Source organism: Scophthalmus maximus, chromosome 7, assembly GCF_022379125.1.
Source record: "Scophthalmus maximus strain ysfricsl-2021 chromosome 7, ASM2237912v1, whole genome shotgun sequence".
Taxonomy (NCBI): domain Eukaryota; kingdom Metazoa; phylum Chordata; class Actinopteri; order Pleuronectiformes; family Scophthalmidae; genus Scophthalmus; species Scophthalmus maximus.
In genome coordinates, this window is record NC_061521.1 from 9,194,679 (window position 1) to 9,213,641 (window position 18,963).

General features: G+C 46.0%; 1 protein-coding gene across 2 annotated transcripts in view; it reads left to right on the forward strand.

Moving 5' to 3' along the window:
• The window catches only part of fbln1 (fibulin 1), a 32,068-nt gene extending 14,683 nt beyond the window's left edge, over positions 1–17,385 (forward strand). Inside the window, exons 15-17 of one of the 2 annotated variants that reach the window (XM_035642922.2) lie at positions 4,802–4,947; positions 6,231–6,371; positions 16,772–17,385. In XM_035642922.2, the coding sequence (XP_035498815.1) occupies positions 4,802–4,947; positions 6,231–6,371; positions 16,772–16,911 (427 nt within the window). In that variant the 3' untranslated portion in view covers positions 16,912–17,385. Of the gene's footprint in view, positions 1–507; positions 2,100–4,801; positions 4,948–6,230; positions 6,372–16,771 lie in introns of those variants that run through there. The other variant, XM_035642923.2, reaches the window with a different exon arrangement.
• The last annotated feature ends 1,578 nt before the right edge of the window (positions 17,386–18,963 follow it).

The window sequence follows — 18,963 nt, forward strand, 5'->3', positions numbered from 1 at the left end:
CCGCAGAACTCCCACACGTAAACTCATTCACAGAGCAAGGTTAGGTTCCTCAGTCACGTCTGAATGGTCCCCATTGTAATAATTACACAATGTCAGGCGGCGTTTGAAACCAGCCCTTATCCATGTGTATGGGTCAAGACTCTGCATGTCCAGTATGCTCCATGCTGGAACGACTTCTACATTTGGTCGTGGCATGTTCTGTTGTTTCAGAATGATCCTTATGGATATTCTTTTGTATCAGCCTCCACTGTGGCACAGATTCAGTAGGGGCTGTGGATGCCCACCTTTGTTCTGGAGGCACAAGTGAAAGAACTTCTTTTGCATGACCCCCCATACGGCACCACGACTGGCCTGTCAGGCATTAGGGCTGCTGAGACTGATGTTCCTCCCACTGCATGCCATGCACGGCAAATAAAATTTACACCTGGTCTCCCTTTCTCTTTCCCTCTGTGCCTGTTTTGTTCCGTCTTGCCCTGCCCCCTCCCCCCCACCCTTCTCTTTTTGCAGTCGATGCGAACGCTTGCTTTGCACTGAGTCTGTCGAGTGCCTGGCCATGCCCCTGAGAATAACCTACTACTACCTCACCTTCCCCACCAACATTCCCGTCTTCACCAACATCTTCCGCATGGGCCCCTCCCACACCGTGCCCGGCGATGACATCCAGATCGCAATCACGGCCGGCAACGAGGACGGCTTCTTCATGACGGAGCAGGTACCCACCGGTGGCGTAATGTCCGTGGCGAAGCTCATCAACGGGCCGCAGGACTTCGATCTGTCCCTGGAGCTGAGGCTACGTCGCTACGGCACGACCAGCACTTACCTGGCCAAAGTGATGGTGTTCGTCACCCAGGAGGAGCCCAGAGTAGCTTACAACCCCCTACTAGAATAGACACGTCGCTATGTACGGTCACAAGAGTCCCTGCGCTCTCAAAAAAGGACGTTTTCATTTTAGATGAATTGTCCCTCGGAGAGGCACAAGTTTATACTCGACGCAAAAATGCACGCGACGTGAACATGCGGCATATATCGATAGCATAGCATGGTGATGCAGCCTAGGCTGTACTGTAACGTAGACATGATTGCAGGACATACTGCACAGTATGCCGTTGCGGTTAAATATAAAAGCTAATCACAGTGATCAGTATTTGCATTACATAACTAGACATCATTTATATTTCTCTCATCCATCGATTTATGGCATTAAATATGATCCAACCCGAAAAGAAGTGGTGGGTAAAACTATCTACGTAGATATATGTAGATATAGAAAGTTTAATCTCCACTAATGTCCTGATTAAGTCTAAAAGATCCTTGTTTTATTATCTTTAAACACAAAATTACGTAAAACCCCGGATTTTGACCTTTTCAGCCGATATTATAACTGACTGCTCCACGTTCGTGAAAGAAGAGCAGCAGACTAACTCAGCTTAGCATAAAGACTCTAAACATCTTGCTTGGCTCTGTCCACGTGAGACGAGCACCTCTGTAGCTCTCTGAAGAACCTGTTGCATCTCGCTTGTTTAGTCTATACGAAAAACCGGTGTCAGTGTGAAAACAACATCTGTTGTGTTCTTTGGATATGCTTATGGGGGGGGGGGGGGGGCGTTGTATGTAGGACTGTTCCTTGGCTGGGCACAGGGACTTCCTGTAGTCCTTCAAACACATTTTCAGACAAAGGGAGTCCGGGGCTGTTCCTTTTTTTTTCTGAACGTAGTAACGAATATGACTTCCTCCTCAAGATGTCACATCACGTTTTAAGAGTACATGTAAAAACACACAAAATCAGAAAAGAGCCTTTTTAAAAAAAAAAAAAAAAGTATTGTAGCATTTGACATAATCCACTTATCAAACACTATACTTATTCAGTAGTAACAGTTAGGCCCAACTGAATGTGTCTTCTTGGAGGTGAGGCGTCGTGACAGCCGCTAGGTGGCGCTCTAGGTCAGGGTAACTTTTACTGTAAAAATGGTACCGACCCGGATCTGCCTACGACTAAGTGTAATTTGATGATGGTTGCATGGTAAAATATGACGTTTGCAGTATTTTATGGTTTATGTGCTGGATGAACAGTTTTCTATTAAAATTTGAAATTGAAATAACACATGTTCAAGTCAAATCCAGTTCTTGATAATGGCACATTGTGGGGTTTTAATCAAATGCAGCAAAGAGATCAGCTGGAATGTGAGGCCACGGCACAGATGGGGGCACGGACACTTCGTCACATAGTTTCATATGATTATTATTCCAGCAGCTTCGGTGAAGAGGGACTCAGATGAGGCATGCAAATATCAAGTAATGCATACGTTTAAAGTTAAAGGTTCAGTCTAGGATTTGAAAAAAAAGCAAAAATCTCTATTAATACACACTAACACTCGCCCATGCCGGAATTTATTGATAATGTTCTTAGATATTGTTAAACCACGCTCATATTTGATATGTTTTTTTTTTTAAAAACAAGTCAAATTTCCCATCTATGAGTCAGACTCATCACTTATGTACTATATGTGCTCAAATATCACAATTTGCAGAGTCCATTAAGTAATTCCACACCCCCAAATTACAGTCAAAAGCCTCCTAAAGCGCTGATACCACTTTCCAAAACGTCAGTTACCTTGCACCACAGATATATCCTTCTTTGTCAGTTATTTTTATGCACATGTATTCGGCTTGTATTACATTTTGGGCTTAATGTGAAATGCACAGATTTCCACTGCGCACTGTGGGTGCAAACCCCAAAGCAGACAGATAATCCAAATGAAGGCTGAGTAAGTGACACACGATGGGATGCAGTGGCAAAAGAGAGGGAAATGTGCACCAGCAGGAGAGGGTATAAATAGTCTGACATGCTGCGAGGCTGCTGCCCGAGGGCTGTGGCTTATAATAACTGTAAATTCAGATGTCCTAGGTTCCTCCTGTCCTGAGCTGTCAGGCCAGTAAGGATGCACTTGGTCCCTACTGGGGATATCCTTAAAATAAGAACATAGTGGCGCGCAGGAGGTTTTTTTCCTCCCCTTTGACATTGAGTTATGGGGCTCTGGGCTCTGGCCGGTGGTCTGAACAATTTGTGGTGCAGCAACATCACCGCGCACAGAATGAATGATGCCCTGCAGTGTTTTTGTTGGGGCGTTATCAATGTGCTGACTATAAATAATAATTACCAAAAAAAATAAAAGGCCCTACGCTTGACCAGAGGACTTTCATCCAAAAAGTCTGTTTTTCTTTCTGGTCTGAAAGTATTGGGGTTTTTCTCCTGGGCTAGGCCACGTGAGGCTTTTGGGAGATGAAGTACACATGCACATGTGCATGCATGCACGCAAACACGCATGTTTGCATGCACAAGAGTTTACATGCACAAATGAACAAACACACACACACACACACACACACGTAAAGGCATTTTTGATGCAGATATATGCTTGCATTAATAAGCAAATGGAGCTGTTATTAGCTCCACTTGCTGTCCCTCCTTTGATGTGCCCATCTGTGAGTGGGGGGGGGGGGGGGGTCAGTTCACTCTGGGTCATTATCTTCTCGTAAATTTACTCTCTACCTCAACAGAGCTTTCACCTCGTCCTCTAGAGTCCCACTCGAGTCTTTCTGCAGCTTGGGCCGCGGTATTATAAACTAGGAGAACATTTTGTGGGTTTGGCCTGGGCAAAAGCAAAACTTGGACCCACCCGCTAATTGCTAATTACAAGCCCCTACCCAGTGGTGGCTTGACTTTTTGTCAGGGGCTTCTCTCCCCGCTCTCCATGAAAGGAGCCCTGCAACCCAATCCAGGCCCTGGGCTCTCAGCTGCAGCCTATGGGTCCGCCAAGGAGCGCCAGAGATACGCGGCACGTGACTCACAATGTGGCTATATGGCTACCATGCACATTTACTGGACTCAAACGCGGCGACCAGGCTGTTTCCTCAACCCAGTATACTGATTTGTCTCCTTTCGTAGCTTGAATCAAACCTCTTGAATGTTAAAGTAAAAGCTTCTTATTTTGTCTCAAAAGTCCCCTCATGTTCACAAGTTCCTCGTCATTCTCAAGGACAAACTCTTGAGTCCTGAGGTCGTCAGTGCCTCACGCACCTCTCACACAAAGTCTTCAGCGGCAGACAGGTAGTGAATAGCGGTACTTCAGGTGGCGTTAGCTCGAGGAGCCAGCAGAGGCCCCCCATTCCCTCCGACCTGTCACTGATTAGTCTGTGGAATAAACAAAGCCCTAAATAATAGGATGAGAGCCGCCCTGGGGAAAGGCTTGGGAGTTGTCTAGTCATGTTGCTCACAATTTAGGAGTCTTCTAGAACACTCCCCTGCCCCATAAATCCTCCTCAAGAGATTATCTGATGCTCCGCAAATCCAAATATTTTCCTGAGCAGGTTGTGGATCATTCTCCGCGAGTGCAATAAGTCATTCCCACACAGCTTGAGACCGTGCATCAGAAAGGCCTCAATGGCAGCGTGACGTCTCCGGAGTTTGGCTTTGACACGAGCGTTGGCCATTATTTTCTGGTTTATTATCCTTCCAAAACCACACAGAGGTTGATTGTTTTTTGATGCCGACCGCTATATCCAGTATCCATTCTGTCTTGCTCAGATACTGTTTGCGTAGCGGGCCATTGGAGTCGTCCCACTGAGTTCTTGATTTCGCAGATGGCTTGCATCGCGGGATGCCCTGTTACTGTGAGCTTTAGCAACCGAACGCGGTTGACTCTGACGTCTTGGTATAGACACTGACTAAAGGTCAGAGGCCATGTGTGTATTTGTGTTTCCCTCTTTGTTTTGGGTCTGTATGTCTGTATCTCCCCTGTAGAGCGGCGAGGCTTGAGCGCTCCGACACCATTCGCTGCATAAAGGCCTGTCAGGCCAGCGACGACGCCTGCGTCCTGGACCCCACACTCTCAGTGTCCCACACCTTCATCTCCTTGCCCACCTTCAGAGAGTTCACGAAGCCCGAGGGTAGGTGCACGACCTTTTTTGGGGGGGGGGGAACTGTGACACAAACGTTTTGCAAAAGTCAAAAAAAAAAATTAATGTTTCGTCAAAAAAAGTCACTAAAAGCACAGTTTGAAATTTTGAGAAATACTCTTTGTCCCTTTTCTGAGCTCGACACCAGTCTCATATTTGTAGGGTTATCATGAATCTTGAATCAACAGAGAATAAGCTTAGATTTGCATAATGACCGGGGGAAAGGGGGAAACAGGTAGCCTGACCACGTACAAAGGACAACTCCTCAGAAGTTCGTAGACAGAGATCGTACACAAATCGCACCAGTGAATTAGTTGGTGGTGGGCAGTCACAAACGGAAAGCCCCAGGCCAGGCAATGCAGTTTCCACTTGTTTTTCCAGTCCTTGTGCTAACGAAAAGGTCAACAGCTGCTCAATATCTGCCCCAAAGGTACGAAAACAGTATCAATCTTCTTATCCAACTATTGGCAAGGAGACAAAAAAGTCAATTTCCCAAATGTAGAACTTTTGTTTCATAACCGTACTTCAAGAACGCTAACTAACATATATCTCACTACGACCCATAAAAGCCCATTCTTGTGGCTTCATTTTATGACAACACCCTATTAAAACCTTTGGAAACAATGCTATTGAAGACAGTATGATGGGGTTATGTTTTTTTTTTTGTGTCCCTGTGGTCCCCCCCTCCCCTCGCAGACTTTACTTTATCTCCATTAATCTCTACAGTCCCATCAAATGCATTTTCCTGCAGTCGTCAGAATCCACATGACCACCTCTGACCCCTCGATTGGCCACTCCGCGATGTTCTCCGTGCAGTCGGGACTTGGCTGGCCCACACCGGGGACCGAATGCCACGCTGGTTGAATACTGTACGACTTTACCACAGCAATCACTCGCAGACAGTGACAGCTGACAAGCATCTATTGGCCGGCACGCAGAGCATGTTTCAGACACACTCATGCTCGCTGTCACGGGGGAGTTAAGATCTTGTCGTTTCTCATAAGCTCCGAGTTGGGGTGTAAGGGACTCCGCAGACCCTCCAGCCGAACAACGGCACTGAAAACCCTCAACCTTCCTGTGACCCTCTCAGGGTACAATAAACACAGACCTTTCCGTCTCGCGTTTTATTGTCTTCTTCTTGGAAAGGAAAAGAAAAAGAGAGGGAAAAAAAAAAAAGGAATTGCCGCAGGTTTGGCGTTGCAATCCCAGTGTGATTATGAGGGTTTAGGATCCAAAAGCTTTTTTTTTTGTGTCTAATTGTTATCTTCCAACAGAGATTGTTTTCCTGAGAACCTCGGTGCCGGCTTACGGATCCTATCACTTAGGCAGTTACGACGTCAAGTTTGACATCCTGAAAGGAAACGTGGAGAATGCCTTCGACATCATCAAGCGGGTAGAGAATGGACTGTATGTGGGTGAGTATAGGTTTGGACTTTGTGTGCTGTGAAGTCTAAACCGACCGAGCGACCGACAGAAGCTTTAATATGCAGCCCGTACCATCAGGCAGCCTCCGTGACTGGAAATTGCATTTCTTTTTGACAAAGTTGGTGGTTTTTCTGACCTCATTTCTCATTTTGAAATATACACGCTTTTTTTTTTTACAAATAAAACTCACATGTGCACACTGCAAAGGGCGAAGAAGAAAAAAACCTTCCATAAGGAATGTCTGGACCCTCTGACATGAGTACATCTGACACGGTCCGTTCTGGTGTGGTGGCATCATGTAGCTGTCATCGTCTTATTGGGGGCTCTCGGTGTCTGTGTCTCCGGAGAGTTGTCCTCCCGGTGGCTCTTTGAGACAGACGAAGGCCTGTTTCTGTCTCGCCGAATATTTGGCACGCGTTTTCACAGTCTTGTGGTTAAACAAAGTACCATTTAATTCACTTATCCACGGCTATGCTTATCCCAAGCAGATCATTACTTTCCACAATGAGTTATGGCGGTCTGAATGTACAGGGATAGAGTGTATGAATCCATACTTGTGTATGTACATGTGCGTATGCCTGAGCGATTGCAGTTGACAAGCAGTTCATCATAACTACCTGCTCAGCGTGCCGAAAGAGCCCCGAACTAGTTTGTGTAGGGGCGGCAGATCCCATCTCCAGTGGTGTGTAACAATGACACATGTTTGGGTAGAAGCCGTTCCCACCCCATCCCCAGTCTGGTGGTGACCCCGGGCTGCTTGCACGCCTGTGGGAGAGATGAACGGAGTCTTGCTCCTGGGAGAATGAGGGTGTTGTGAGCCTGAGGGTGACACATTGTTGGGCCCGTCAAGGTGATTTTGTTCTGGTTGTGTGCTAAGATGCAGGCGGGGTGGCAGTGGAGGAAAAGCCTCCTCTCCTTCGTCTTCTTTTTTTTCTTCCTGCTGATAGATGAAGGGACGGCCTGTCAGTACGCACATCTGTCTTTGGTGGCCTGTCAGTACGCACATTTGTCTTTGCAGAATGAAAGAGCGGCAAGTAAGGGGGAGTGTGCGACTGTCACCGGCTCAGGCTGCGTTGCGGGTCGAAAAGCAAGTGTTCCCCTCTTGTGCACTTGTGCAGGAACAGGCACCCACATTCACACAGAGACATAATGGTTCTCGTAATTCGCAGCAAAAGCTGTTATAATTATATTGTACCGTCTCATAATGGCACGTTTTCGTCGGAATGTGGAACGGTGTAATTTCGAGTGATAAGCCTTACTTTGTGATATGTGTAATGTCTAGTGTGTGTGTGTCTGCGTGCGTGTGTGCAAAGAGGATTTAAGAGAAATTCCCTGTTTACAGCAGTGCTCAGTTGCAAGGAAGGGAGAGGGAATACAATTGCAGAACAAGAAATTCAAAATGAGACACTGTGATTCAATGCAAGAGGAAAGAGAGAGAAAGAGAGAGAGAGAGAGCGAGAATATGTGCAGAAGTAATCCTGGGTGCTTTGCTTCATGTGGTTAGATGTATTGTTCCATTTCCCCACGCTAGGCCTCAGTGTCTCGCCGAGCATTAGGGCACTTAAACTGACGACCACATGAAAGGCCTGTTTGTGAGGAGCCACTTCTCTCCCAAACCATCGGATGCTTATTGGATGCAGCTCTTGCATGTTAGCACCAGTTGCCCATCACGTATCCAAACTGAGGCGCTGTGCACCGGAGCCCTTGGTCACTGAGTGCGCCTGCTGTGAGGTATGGCGTCCATTGTGCTGCGAAGGCCCTCTCGGTTTTATTTAGTGGGTTGTGCTGCTGGTGCTCTGGCCCGCAGACGCTGCTGTTGCGTAACCATTGTACGAGGCCTCGCTGACGTGTCACTTAAGGAAGCTTGGTTTCCAGTATCTCCAACAGTGGTATTACAGCTTGGTCGGATGTGAAGAGTAGCAGACATTGAGGCTCCACTAATGAACAAGTGCGTGAACTCAAACTAACTCTGGCCATTGTTTTTGGCCACTCATTGTGTTTTCGAAAGGGACAAAAAGAGGCAGTTAGGAATCCCCGGAATCCGTTGCTAACCTGAAAAAAGTGATTCTTGAAAGGTTCGATTGGCTGACGCTCTTTGCCGTTCCGCTCACTCGCACACTACGCGAAAACCAGACGGCTGCACACACACACACACACATAGACGCACACACACACACACACACACACATAGACGCACACACACACACACACACACACACACAGACAGACAGACCCAGACAGACACACACACACACACAGACAGACAGACAGACAGACAGACAGACCCAGACAGACAGACAGACAGACAGACAGACAGACAGACAGACAGACAGACAGACAGACAGAGCCACACCACTAGTTCCAAGTTCCTGGTCATCCATCATTGTCTTTCTCAGCACTGTCACATCTGGATGACAACCCCGACAGCCGTATGCATCTGTGCAAACACAACCAACCACTCAGCACTTAAAATAATCAGAAACCGAATTCCCATGACGACCACAGTAGCACAGCGGCAACCACACAAAATACCTTCAGGTATGTGGGAACGCAGCAGATGCACCATATAGTGATATATGTCAACCTCAGCGTGATTGATTGTGGCAGTCGACATTGCGTTTGTTGTCTCCGCTGTGGACTCGGGCTGTGTTGGGGGGGGGGGGGGGGATTTCCTGCAACACTGGTTACGTACGCTAACCGAGCACTTTATTAGGAACACCGTACCATGAGGCTTCCCTTTGCTCTTAAAACACCCCCAGTTCTTTGTGGCACGGATTCCACACGATGTTGGAAGCATCGCATCTCAGATTCTGGTCCGCATTGACTTGACTGCATCACATCATTTCTTCGGCAGATTTGTCAGCTGCACATTTGTGCTGCAAATCCGCCGTTCCTACCACATCCCAAAAGTCTTTGTGGTGAGTGGGGAAGCCAGCGAAGCACAATGAACTCATTGTCGTGTTCACGAAAAACAGCTTGAGGCCGACTGTTTTCTCCACATCATTACACCACCAGCAGCAGTCTGGACTGTTGACACGAGGCATGTGGGGTCCACGAATCCACGCTGCTGACGTCACTTATTCCCAATCAGTCTTCAACTCTCTAGTTTTGGTGAGCCTTTGCCCATGGGCTGCTTTAGAGATACAGTAACCGCTCTGTCACCTCCAACCAATCAAATCATTCTCCCCTAACCTCCCTCATCAACATGAAGAATACATCTGCAGAACTGCGGCAAATTTTTTTGTTTTTTTGATTCAAGTTGAAACTTTAGAAAGTGTTGTGCGTGAACAGTTTCAGAAATACTCACGCTGTCGTGATTTGCCTTTTTTGGTGAATTCTCTGCGTGGACTTACTGGAAGTGCACGTTCCCACTTGTTTGCTGTGAGTTTTACTTCCTGTCTCTGAGTTTCCCCGACAGTTTTCTGTTGCACCAGTTATTACTCAGTGTATTCATAGGGTGCGGTCGAAATGTCCTTCCTATCTACTATTTCTTGACCTCGGTGGAAAACGTCTTGAGGTCAAGGAAAGGTGTAAAGGAGGATTCTTAGGACTTAAAAGCCGATAGCGGCGCTCAGAGGATCCGACTCGACTTTCACTATACTACGTCATTAAGCGACGGCGGATGATATTTACGTGCGTCTGTCGTGGTCAGAAGATGAACTACAAAAAACGCAGCGGCTCCATCAGCATGTTTCAGAGTGTTTTACCACCGTGTGACCTCAGATGTAAATGATTCATATGTGACAGTCACTGGCACGATGACGTGCGTCACTTCTGGGTCATATTCACACTCTTCTACTTCGGATTGAAGCGTTTACGTCCGTGCATGGCGCGTCACGTTAATATCGCTGCCGCGATGAATTGTGGGGCGTCTATATCTCCTTACTCTCACACAGGAAGCTCCAGTGTACCCTATGCTAAAGGAGATGGGAAAGGAAGCATTGAAGCTCCTTTCCTATGCATTTAGAGGATCCGAACAGCTCTTATCGTGGCTGCTGATCAAATACTTCCGAGGAAACTTCCTGAGCCAATTTGACAAATTGACCTCACCCATACCCTTATGTTTCTCCTTTGCAGTTGTCGGAATGCTGTGTTTGACTGTGTGCTTCAGTTCTGTACATGTCTCCCGTGTTTTGGTGTACTGTGGGATAAATTTTGTCTTTGTCTCCCAGTGAGGGTATACTTCTTTTTTTTAACTCTTCAGGTTGGTTCACTGTGCATGCATTTGTTTGTTTCTTTGCTTTTAGCTGTTACTTCGTTGGTTGCTTAGATTTTTCATCTGGGGAAAAGATCCCATTTCTTCCTCTGCACCGTGAAAAATACAAAGTCAACCAAAGTTATCTATGAATCTTTTTGTACTTGGCTGAGCCGGCTGGCTGACCACTATGAATGTGCGTAAATGGAATGTACAATACAGTAAGTACTAGTAGCCAGATGTGGAATCAAACCGTCAGGACATGTTGAGTCATCTGTCCAAATGACTCCTTTTCATGAGTGGTTATTTGACACGTGGAAGGTTTTTTTTCTGAACAATTAATCACTGCTGTCCGAATCCATTTTAGCGGAAGAAAAAAAACAACCGTTTTTATGTTTATCTTACTGGACAGCAACAGATAACACAGAATCTTCTCTTCATACCCAACCTCGGGAGAAGCCGTAACTTTAAAATGCTGCCGCTAAATTCCATTCGTTTTCAACGCAGGTGGAAATATACCTTGGGGCGGTTTATATCCTGTGCGGAGAATACATATCTAACGTGCTGGAATTGGCACCGGGCTGGCAGCCAGCGAGGCAGACGGTTAGATGAATAGAGGAGGAAGTAAACATTTTGTCTCCGTGCTGGTAGTCATGGTCGCCAGTGCCGCCGTCCACAGTGGCTGGTGGAATGTGAGCCTACTGTGTGAGACATGACTACCTCGGAGCCAGTGGAGCTTGTGGCTCTTGGCTTGTGGCTGTGCTGGTGAGCAGACCAGGAAGCCGTGGAGATAAGCAGAACGCTTTACTCCTCGAGTTTGAGTGTCTTGACATGACGACATGACAGCATCAGCCGAGCCCACTAGGAATCCTTGTCTGTCCCACTAGAGTTGTGTACCGTTAATCGAGACAGGGTCCTCCCCGACCCAACAGAGCCACAGTCAAACACTCGACGCTTCCCTATGGTTGTCCTCCGCCATCAAGGTACCGATGATGAGATGGGGATGCAGAGCGTGAGATATGTACACAGTCAAAAAGACACTTGGGTGTACGCATATAGAATTACCTGCAGTAAAACTGTCTTAGTAATTCTTCACTTGCACCTATATCCCCCTTATTAGACGAGCTACAAAATATAAAACTATAAAATACTTAACTCCGTTTTTTGTTTTTTTTATTGCTTTTTTTTCGTCCATGTTCACGTAGTTTTTAAAAAGTACTTTTAACAGCTAATCAAGATGCTGTATGGTTTGGAGAATCTGATGTGAAATCCTGATTTAAAATGAAAACGAAGCAGGGTTTTCATCTCATGTCCTTCCAATTTGGTCCACAGTGACAAGTCTATTTTCTGCTCCTTAGCCATGGTCCTTAGCTTTGAAATGTCACTTGTAATATAGTGCAAAGGTTGCGGTACAGATAATGGCGCGTGTTATGTCATCTCAGCTGCTCTGGCCCACAACTGCTAAAACAGAAGGTCCGGGAAAAGAACAAACCAATTCCTTACGGCTACTTTTCATTGCTGTCACTGCCCAGTGAGTGTCACTTTCCAACAATGACCCACGAGCCATTCGAGAGATCTCTAACTATGACTCACTGTTAATTGACCTTGAAATATCAAGCCACACGTGCTGGCCTTTCAGGAGCGGAGTTGCGCTACGGATCCAACCCCCGTCTTTGGAGTGGTCAGTGGTGTGTTTGGACAACCTGACCTGACTGGCCATCCGCGTACCAGTGCGGCCTGGCTGCAAACTCAAGAAATCAAATTCCCTGAGGCACACGCTTCGTGCAGTTGGCAGTTCGAAAGGATTACATTTCAGCCATGCTGATGGCTTATCAAAAATGTAATTGGTGGCTTTGCTAATTAGGTAGCAAGGGAGCCGGTTTGGAAATTGCTTTGGCATCTCTTCCAGCTTTTATGGTTTTTTTGGGGGGGTTTTTGAGAAAAAGTATCAGGCAGTAAAAAAAAAAAGAAATAGAATCATTGAATAAGAAACCACTGCTGTTTTCATGTTTATGCCAGCAGTGCTGAGCTTTACATCAGCGATATGGTCAGGCACGAAAAAACACATGACAGTTACGGTCATGATGGTGCTGAAGATTATGCCCTCCAGTACCCTTTTTCTTTTTGCAGACTGGAACTTTGTGCACCACCTGGATACTCTCCAGTGGTTTCACTGCAGTGAGCATGCATAGCGCCACAACCAGCGTGTCATTATACAATACTGTGGTGAGGCCAATGCATACTTTTCATTTGTCTCTGGTGTTAAACCCGTTCATTTTGGATTTTGTCATACACTTCCTCGCTGAGTTGTAGAAACCAGAAAACCCAGAAATTGTACTGTTTACATGTAACCCTTCAATATTGCAGCCCTCGTGGCCATGAAAGATGACAAATGCCTCCTGGCATCTGCTTCACTTTGTTTTGTGGCAGTGTCTGTGCTACTAGTATGCTTTTATTTAAGGCTTCCCGCCCCCACCCCAACTTAAGGGGCTACTTTATGGTGTGGCAGAATGTTTTGGAGAATGGACAGATTGCACAGCTGTTTGTTTGATGGTGGCTGTCTTAACCAGCACGGTCACCTTTGCACCCTGTGGCCGATACCTCAACGGGATTGAAAGACACCACAAACCTTTACAGCACTAGAACTGAATCCCCTGCTCGAGGTTCTTCGGGCCTCAGATGACACGACCTTGCAAACTCAGTCACGGGGCAAATTGTCAGCTGTAGGGTTGTGCGTGTTTATTTATATGAATCTCAGGTGGTACGGTAACCAATCAAAGTCGACCTGTTATGTGGCTGCCGGCGTTTTGCCTCACAGCCCAGATGAAATGTTAAAGATGAGTATGCGGTTGTGGTTTCACCTCAGGTTCACCGTGAGTATGTTGAGGCCCAGCTGTTAGTTGATGCTTTCCCCTCATCCAGGATACCACTGTGCTCTTGATGGGAAGCTTATACGGAAACACACAGTCATTATGTTCGGATTTAACGGAGGCTTCCAAGAGGTCGCATACACTGACTTTACTGACTATACACTACAAGCCCACATTGTAATAACATAATTACTCTTTTCTTGCCCTCAAGGCTGTGGGGGAAAAAGAAAAGAAAAAGCTAAACAAAGGCTAGAAGATGAATAAAACACGTTTTGACAAGTTAGGTGTTGGTACCCAGCCCCAGATTCCTTCAGAAACCTTGATACGTCTGACAGGCCACGATATCTTGCCTTTTCTGTTGTTATCATTCCCAATTGGACCGTTGTTGTTTTTTTCACACAAAACTGTGTTTTCAGTTTGGTTGTGAGTATAGTGAGCTCAGGGGAGATGTGGGGATTGAGAGGAACTGTTGGACACTGAAACAGAACACAGTTGTGCCCTCCACATGTGCTAATTGGACCAAAAAACAAATTTTTGACAAACACTAAAGAGCCTCAGACACATTCCACATACTGCACTATTTAGACGTCCTTCATAAATTTTCGGTTTAAAAGCAATATGTGTCTGTGTTTTTGCTATCCATTCATGTGGTATGACTGTTTAGGCTGTTCTTTCTTTCCTAATGATTTGCAGTGGAAAATCTGCCCTCAGTTGACCCTAATTACAGAATAGTCCTAATTCAATTTAGGTCACACTTGCTGCACACTGCAATAAAAAAAAAAAAGCCTTAATGTGGACTATAAACCATCTGTCTTTGCAGTGGTCCACGTTGCGCTCATAATGATATTTTGCTCATCTTCCTTGTGTGCTTGCTCAGCCCGGCACAGGAGCTTTTGGACTGATTTTTTTTTTTCGAGTGAAGCACGCGCACAAATCCCGAACCTTCTGAACTCAATGCGCAATGCTCAAAATTCAATCCCTTTTTCCATGTCAGTTATTTTCTTAATCTTGCGGCTGTTGTTAGGTTTAAGCGAAGGTTCGGTTTGGAAACAATAAAATCTCGGCCCCACTCCCCTCCGTCCAGAGTCACTATGCAACAGAGTCCCAAAACACCAAAACAAGGGGGCAACCCTGGTGGAAGTGGGCCCCATTCCACTCTCCGCCAAGTGCTTATCGCCAGAATCTTCTGGAATCTGCTGTGTGCCCACAGATTTGACTCGGAGAAGGACGAGGGAGCGAGAGAAAGTGACGGGGAGAGAGAGAGAGAGAGAGGGAGCGCGCAGTCAGAGCTTCTATGAAATTGCCCCTCCCAGAGTTAAAGATGGATTCCTGGAGAAATGCCTCCGTGGCTGTATCGCGTGACTGTGACTGCTTCCCTCCATCAAACACATGGGACTCATTTACCCTTGTGGGCCACAGTGATGGTGCCACAAACACCAGCCCCCCTCAGGAAGGGAAGAAAAGGGGCGGCAGAGGAGGGGGAGAACGAGTGGGTGGGGGAATCTGCCATCATGCGAGGCCAGTGTCCCAGTGGATGCAGCGGGCGGCACTTAATGGATCATCACTGTGCCTGTGGTGTACATACGGGGCTTTATCATTCTATCACAAGCACCGCAGCGAGGGGCCTCGTAATTCAGACTGATCCCGGCAGTGATGTGTCGGTGTTAGGATCCGGCGTTGTATTAACTCGACTCATCATATCCAACAGTTCACTGACTCAGTCGTGAATTGAGAAACTCGGCCAAGGAGTGTGGCCGAAGGTTCGATAGGACAGTGTGGAGATTGTGCTGCCTGGCTGCATCTGCCGATGTCTGCGCAAGCAGTCCAGAGCTGAAATGTCACCGGCCCTCTGCGGAGAACAGGCCCCGCTGACAGCCTGTATAAACATTGGCATTTTTTTTCCCATATGTGATCGCATGTTCACTTGAAAAGAGCACCCGGTGGATTCCACGGGCATTCAGTAACGCTCTGCTCCAGTATGTTTACTCGCCCGTCTGTTTTACTGTACCTCGATAGCGTGCGTCTTTTGTCCACAGGGGAGGTGGACGGTGTGAGGGAGGAATGAAAATCCACAAAGTCACTGACAAGTCCTGTCATCACCTTTGTTTAGCTTTGGCTCAACATCACACTTCATTGGACAATCATCTGACTGTATCAATTCATACGGTGTCAGTGTCACCTGAGGACAGAGACGTCTGTAGTAAGAGATGCCGCCAAGTGAGAGAGTAGTCAGAGATAAAACCTTTAAGCTTTCGGATCCCCAGCCCCCCCATTGGAAAACTGTGCCAAAACCATTGCCATAACAGAGTGTTAGTGTTAGAGTTTGTATTCACTGGAACTGTTTTCTACCGAAGAAATGTGGACAGCTGCGTTGAATAAAACTGAGCTACACATAAAATTGACAGAGCTGTCAAACTTGAGAAGGACGACTGGAGAAGGAGACCGGTCTAGACAGGCTGTGATCAGCTCATTGTTTTTGAAGAGATACTTTGCGTCATTTGTCGGATGACAAATGCAATTTTTCAATGCGCTGAACACCACAAACAAAATTCCACTGGCCTCAGTTGTACTGGGGTGGAAGCAGCATTTCTAACTCAAAACCTCAGCACATAAAACCAAAACTATCTGCATGGCTTGATACCACTAGGGTAAAGTGAGAATAACATATTTTGGACGATTCTTTAAACTGAATAGCAACACAGACATCAGAACGGTTCAAGATCAAGACGAAAGGCTCAAGCCTTATTCCGTTCATTAGGATTTCTGCAGCTCTTTTAATTTATAAACCAGTAAATTGCAAGTTGGGATATCTTAAAGGAGACATATTATGCTCATATTCAGGTTCATACTTTCAATTTGGGTCACCACTTGAAAAGGTTTACATGCTCTAATGTTCAGAAATGGCATCAGTGTTCTCATACTGCCCATTCCTGCAGCTCCTCTTTTCACCCTCTGTCTAAAACGCCTGTATTTCATTTAGCCCCGCCTCTCGATAAACCCCAGTCTGCTCTGATTGGCCAGCTGGCCCACTCTGTTGTGATTGGTCAACCGATTTCAAAATGTGTCGGAAATGTCACGGCCCTTCACCAGAGAAGTGGAGATTCTCAGATTGCAGGCGGGGTTACCCCCAAAAGAGTCCAACTGTGACATCACAGTGGGGCAGAAATCTTAACCAGTTGTTCAGAGCCAGGCTGTGGGGTTTAGCCACCTCACAAAAACACTTCACATATTTCACCTTAACACATTCAGTAGGTAACTGCAGTCAATCATGCAGTTGTCTGTTTACTGTGTCGCACTCAGCGTTGTTCTTCCTTGTCCCATCCAGGTGTTGTTCGCCAGGTGAAGCCTCTGATTGGTCCACTGACTACGGTGCTGAAACTGTCCATGCGCAACCTGATAACCCAGGGTGACTCCGGCCAAAACATCATCAACGTCCATGTCTTTGTCTCCGAGTTCTGGTTCTGAGCGGCGGCTGCTGCCTTGTTTTACCACATGTATTATGACATCCACTGTCAACACTGTAAAACATTGGTTTTGCTTCATCAATGCACGGATCAGTGTCGAGGCTTTTTTCATGCTGTGTTTGGTTACTTTTGACAGTTTCTGAGATGAAAGGCTACGAGCCGCTTGCGGTGAGAGCACCACACTTTGTTCAGATGACAAACTCAGCCGCAAGTGCACTCCTGTGTTGCATGTGGCATAATGGAGCTAAACATGGAGAAACTCTTTGCTATAAAAAAAATATATTGTATGAAATGAGACAATCAGAACTGTTTTAAATGGAAAGTGCATGCATTTTGAGAGGTTGTTAAAAGATATGAGGATGGAATTCTTTTCATGACATTACAGTATAAGCCTTTGTTTTTGTAACATTCACTTTTCCTTTCTTTGGATGAGGTATTTTTTTTCTATGGAATAAACACTATTTTAGTTACAGTATTAGTTTTTTGTATTTCTTCTCAGTAACATTTAAAGACCAATGTTGCTTCTCTGTTCATGGATTCATAAGTTGTTATTCTCATGGTGACAATATCGTAACCTGTAGAGTTTGGGCATTGCGGCGACGGGTGTTCCTTCAATATCACAATGACAACAATAAAAATGCAGTTCAAGGTTGTGGAGCTGTCATAGTTTGGATAAGTCTAAGGACAGAAGAGTACTTGGTTAAGTTTAGGAAAAATTTGCAGTTTGGCCTAAAATAAGAAATATGTTAAGGTTAGATGATGTTCATTATGTGATAATGTTATTATCATGTTATATTAACATGATAAAAGATTAGGAAGCGTCATGGATGAAAGAAGTAACCGTGAATATCAGTTTCATACGGGCTAAAAAAACCAGTGGCCTCCCATGTGAAAATCTTAATGATTGACATGGACTGTCTCCTTTCCGCCCGTCATAATTGTTTTTGCCACTAGATGTCGACTAGCAGAAAAACATAACTAAGGATCATACTCCACCAATTGGGTCCTTTTTTGGACAGTTTCTGCAAACCATGAATCGAGCCCTTTAACCCTCATCTTGCTGAAAGGGATGTGACATTGTTATTGTTACCAGCTGCCACAGTGTGGCTTTACATCCCCCTGGCCCAGATTCTTTTTAGGTCATGGATTTGGGACTATATCCCACTTTCTTACCCTAACTTGTGCGATATATGTTTCCACAAATTAGTAATTGAGTCATTTTCCTTTGACGTGGCTTGGTTAGGGAAAACATCACGAGCAACACCCTTGCCCATTGACGGGAAACGTCCTTATGATAATGAGGTCAAGAAGAAGAAGGACTGAGAAGAAGAATGTCAATATATGCTAACAAACGGAGGAGCAATAAGAACTATCTTAGCTAGTTTATTTTGTTCATGGTGGTCAGAGAAACATCATTTCCCATGGCAACTCGATATCTGTCTAGAAACAGTAAAAAATGTACATCAATAGTTTGTCCTCCAAATGCCCTGAGTACGGTCCTGCCGTAAAGCGACTTAAGATACTTTTGCATGCATATTAAAATGTTCACTTCAAGTTTAATTCATTGTTTTTGTCCGTCTGGAAGTTGGGGGGGGGGGGGGGCGGATTTCCAGAAAACCTCCTTGGTAGAGTGACCTGGGGGGGAGGGGAGATGTCACAAGGTGGCAGCAGTAGTTAAAGACCAGTACCAGCAACCACATTCCTAATTATGCTTATCAGTGAACCCGAACGCCCCTCTCTCCATCAAGCGTGGGGAGACATCAGACAGCGGGCGAGCCGAACACATGTCAGTAACTATGTAATCACCACTGTGGCCAGACCCAACCAGAGCGTCCCATGCGCTTCAAAGACAATAGAGGAGGAGACGCAAACATCGGGTCCTCAATTCGTCGGGAGTTGATGGGTTTTAAGGCTCTGCTGAAGGGGGGATATCCTCTTCTGAGGAAACGGAGGCCAGCAGGTCAGCCTTGTGGTTGACATGAAAAGGGAGGAGACGAAGAATCAAGAGAAGAAATGTAGACCTAAATCTAGTTTGCACAGCCGCATTATGGGG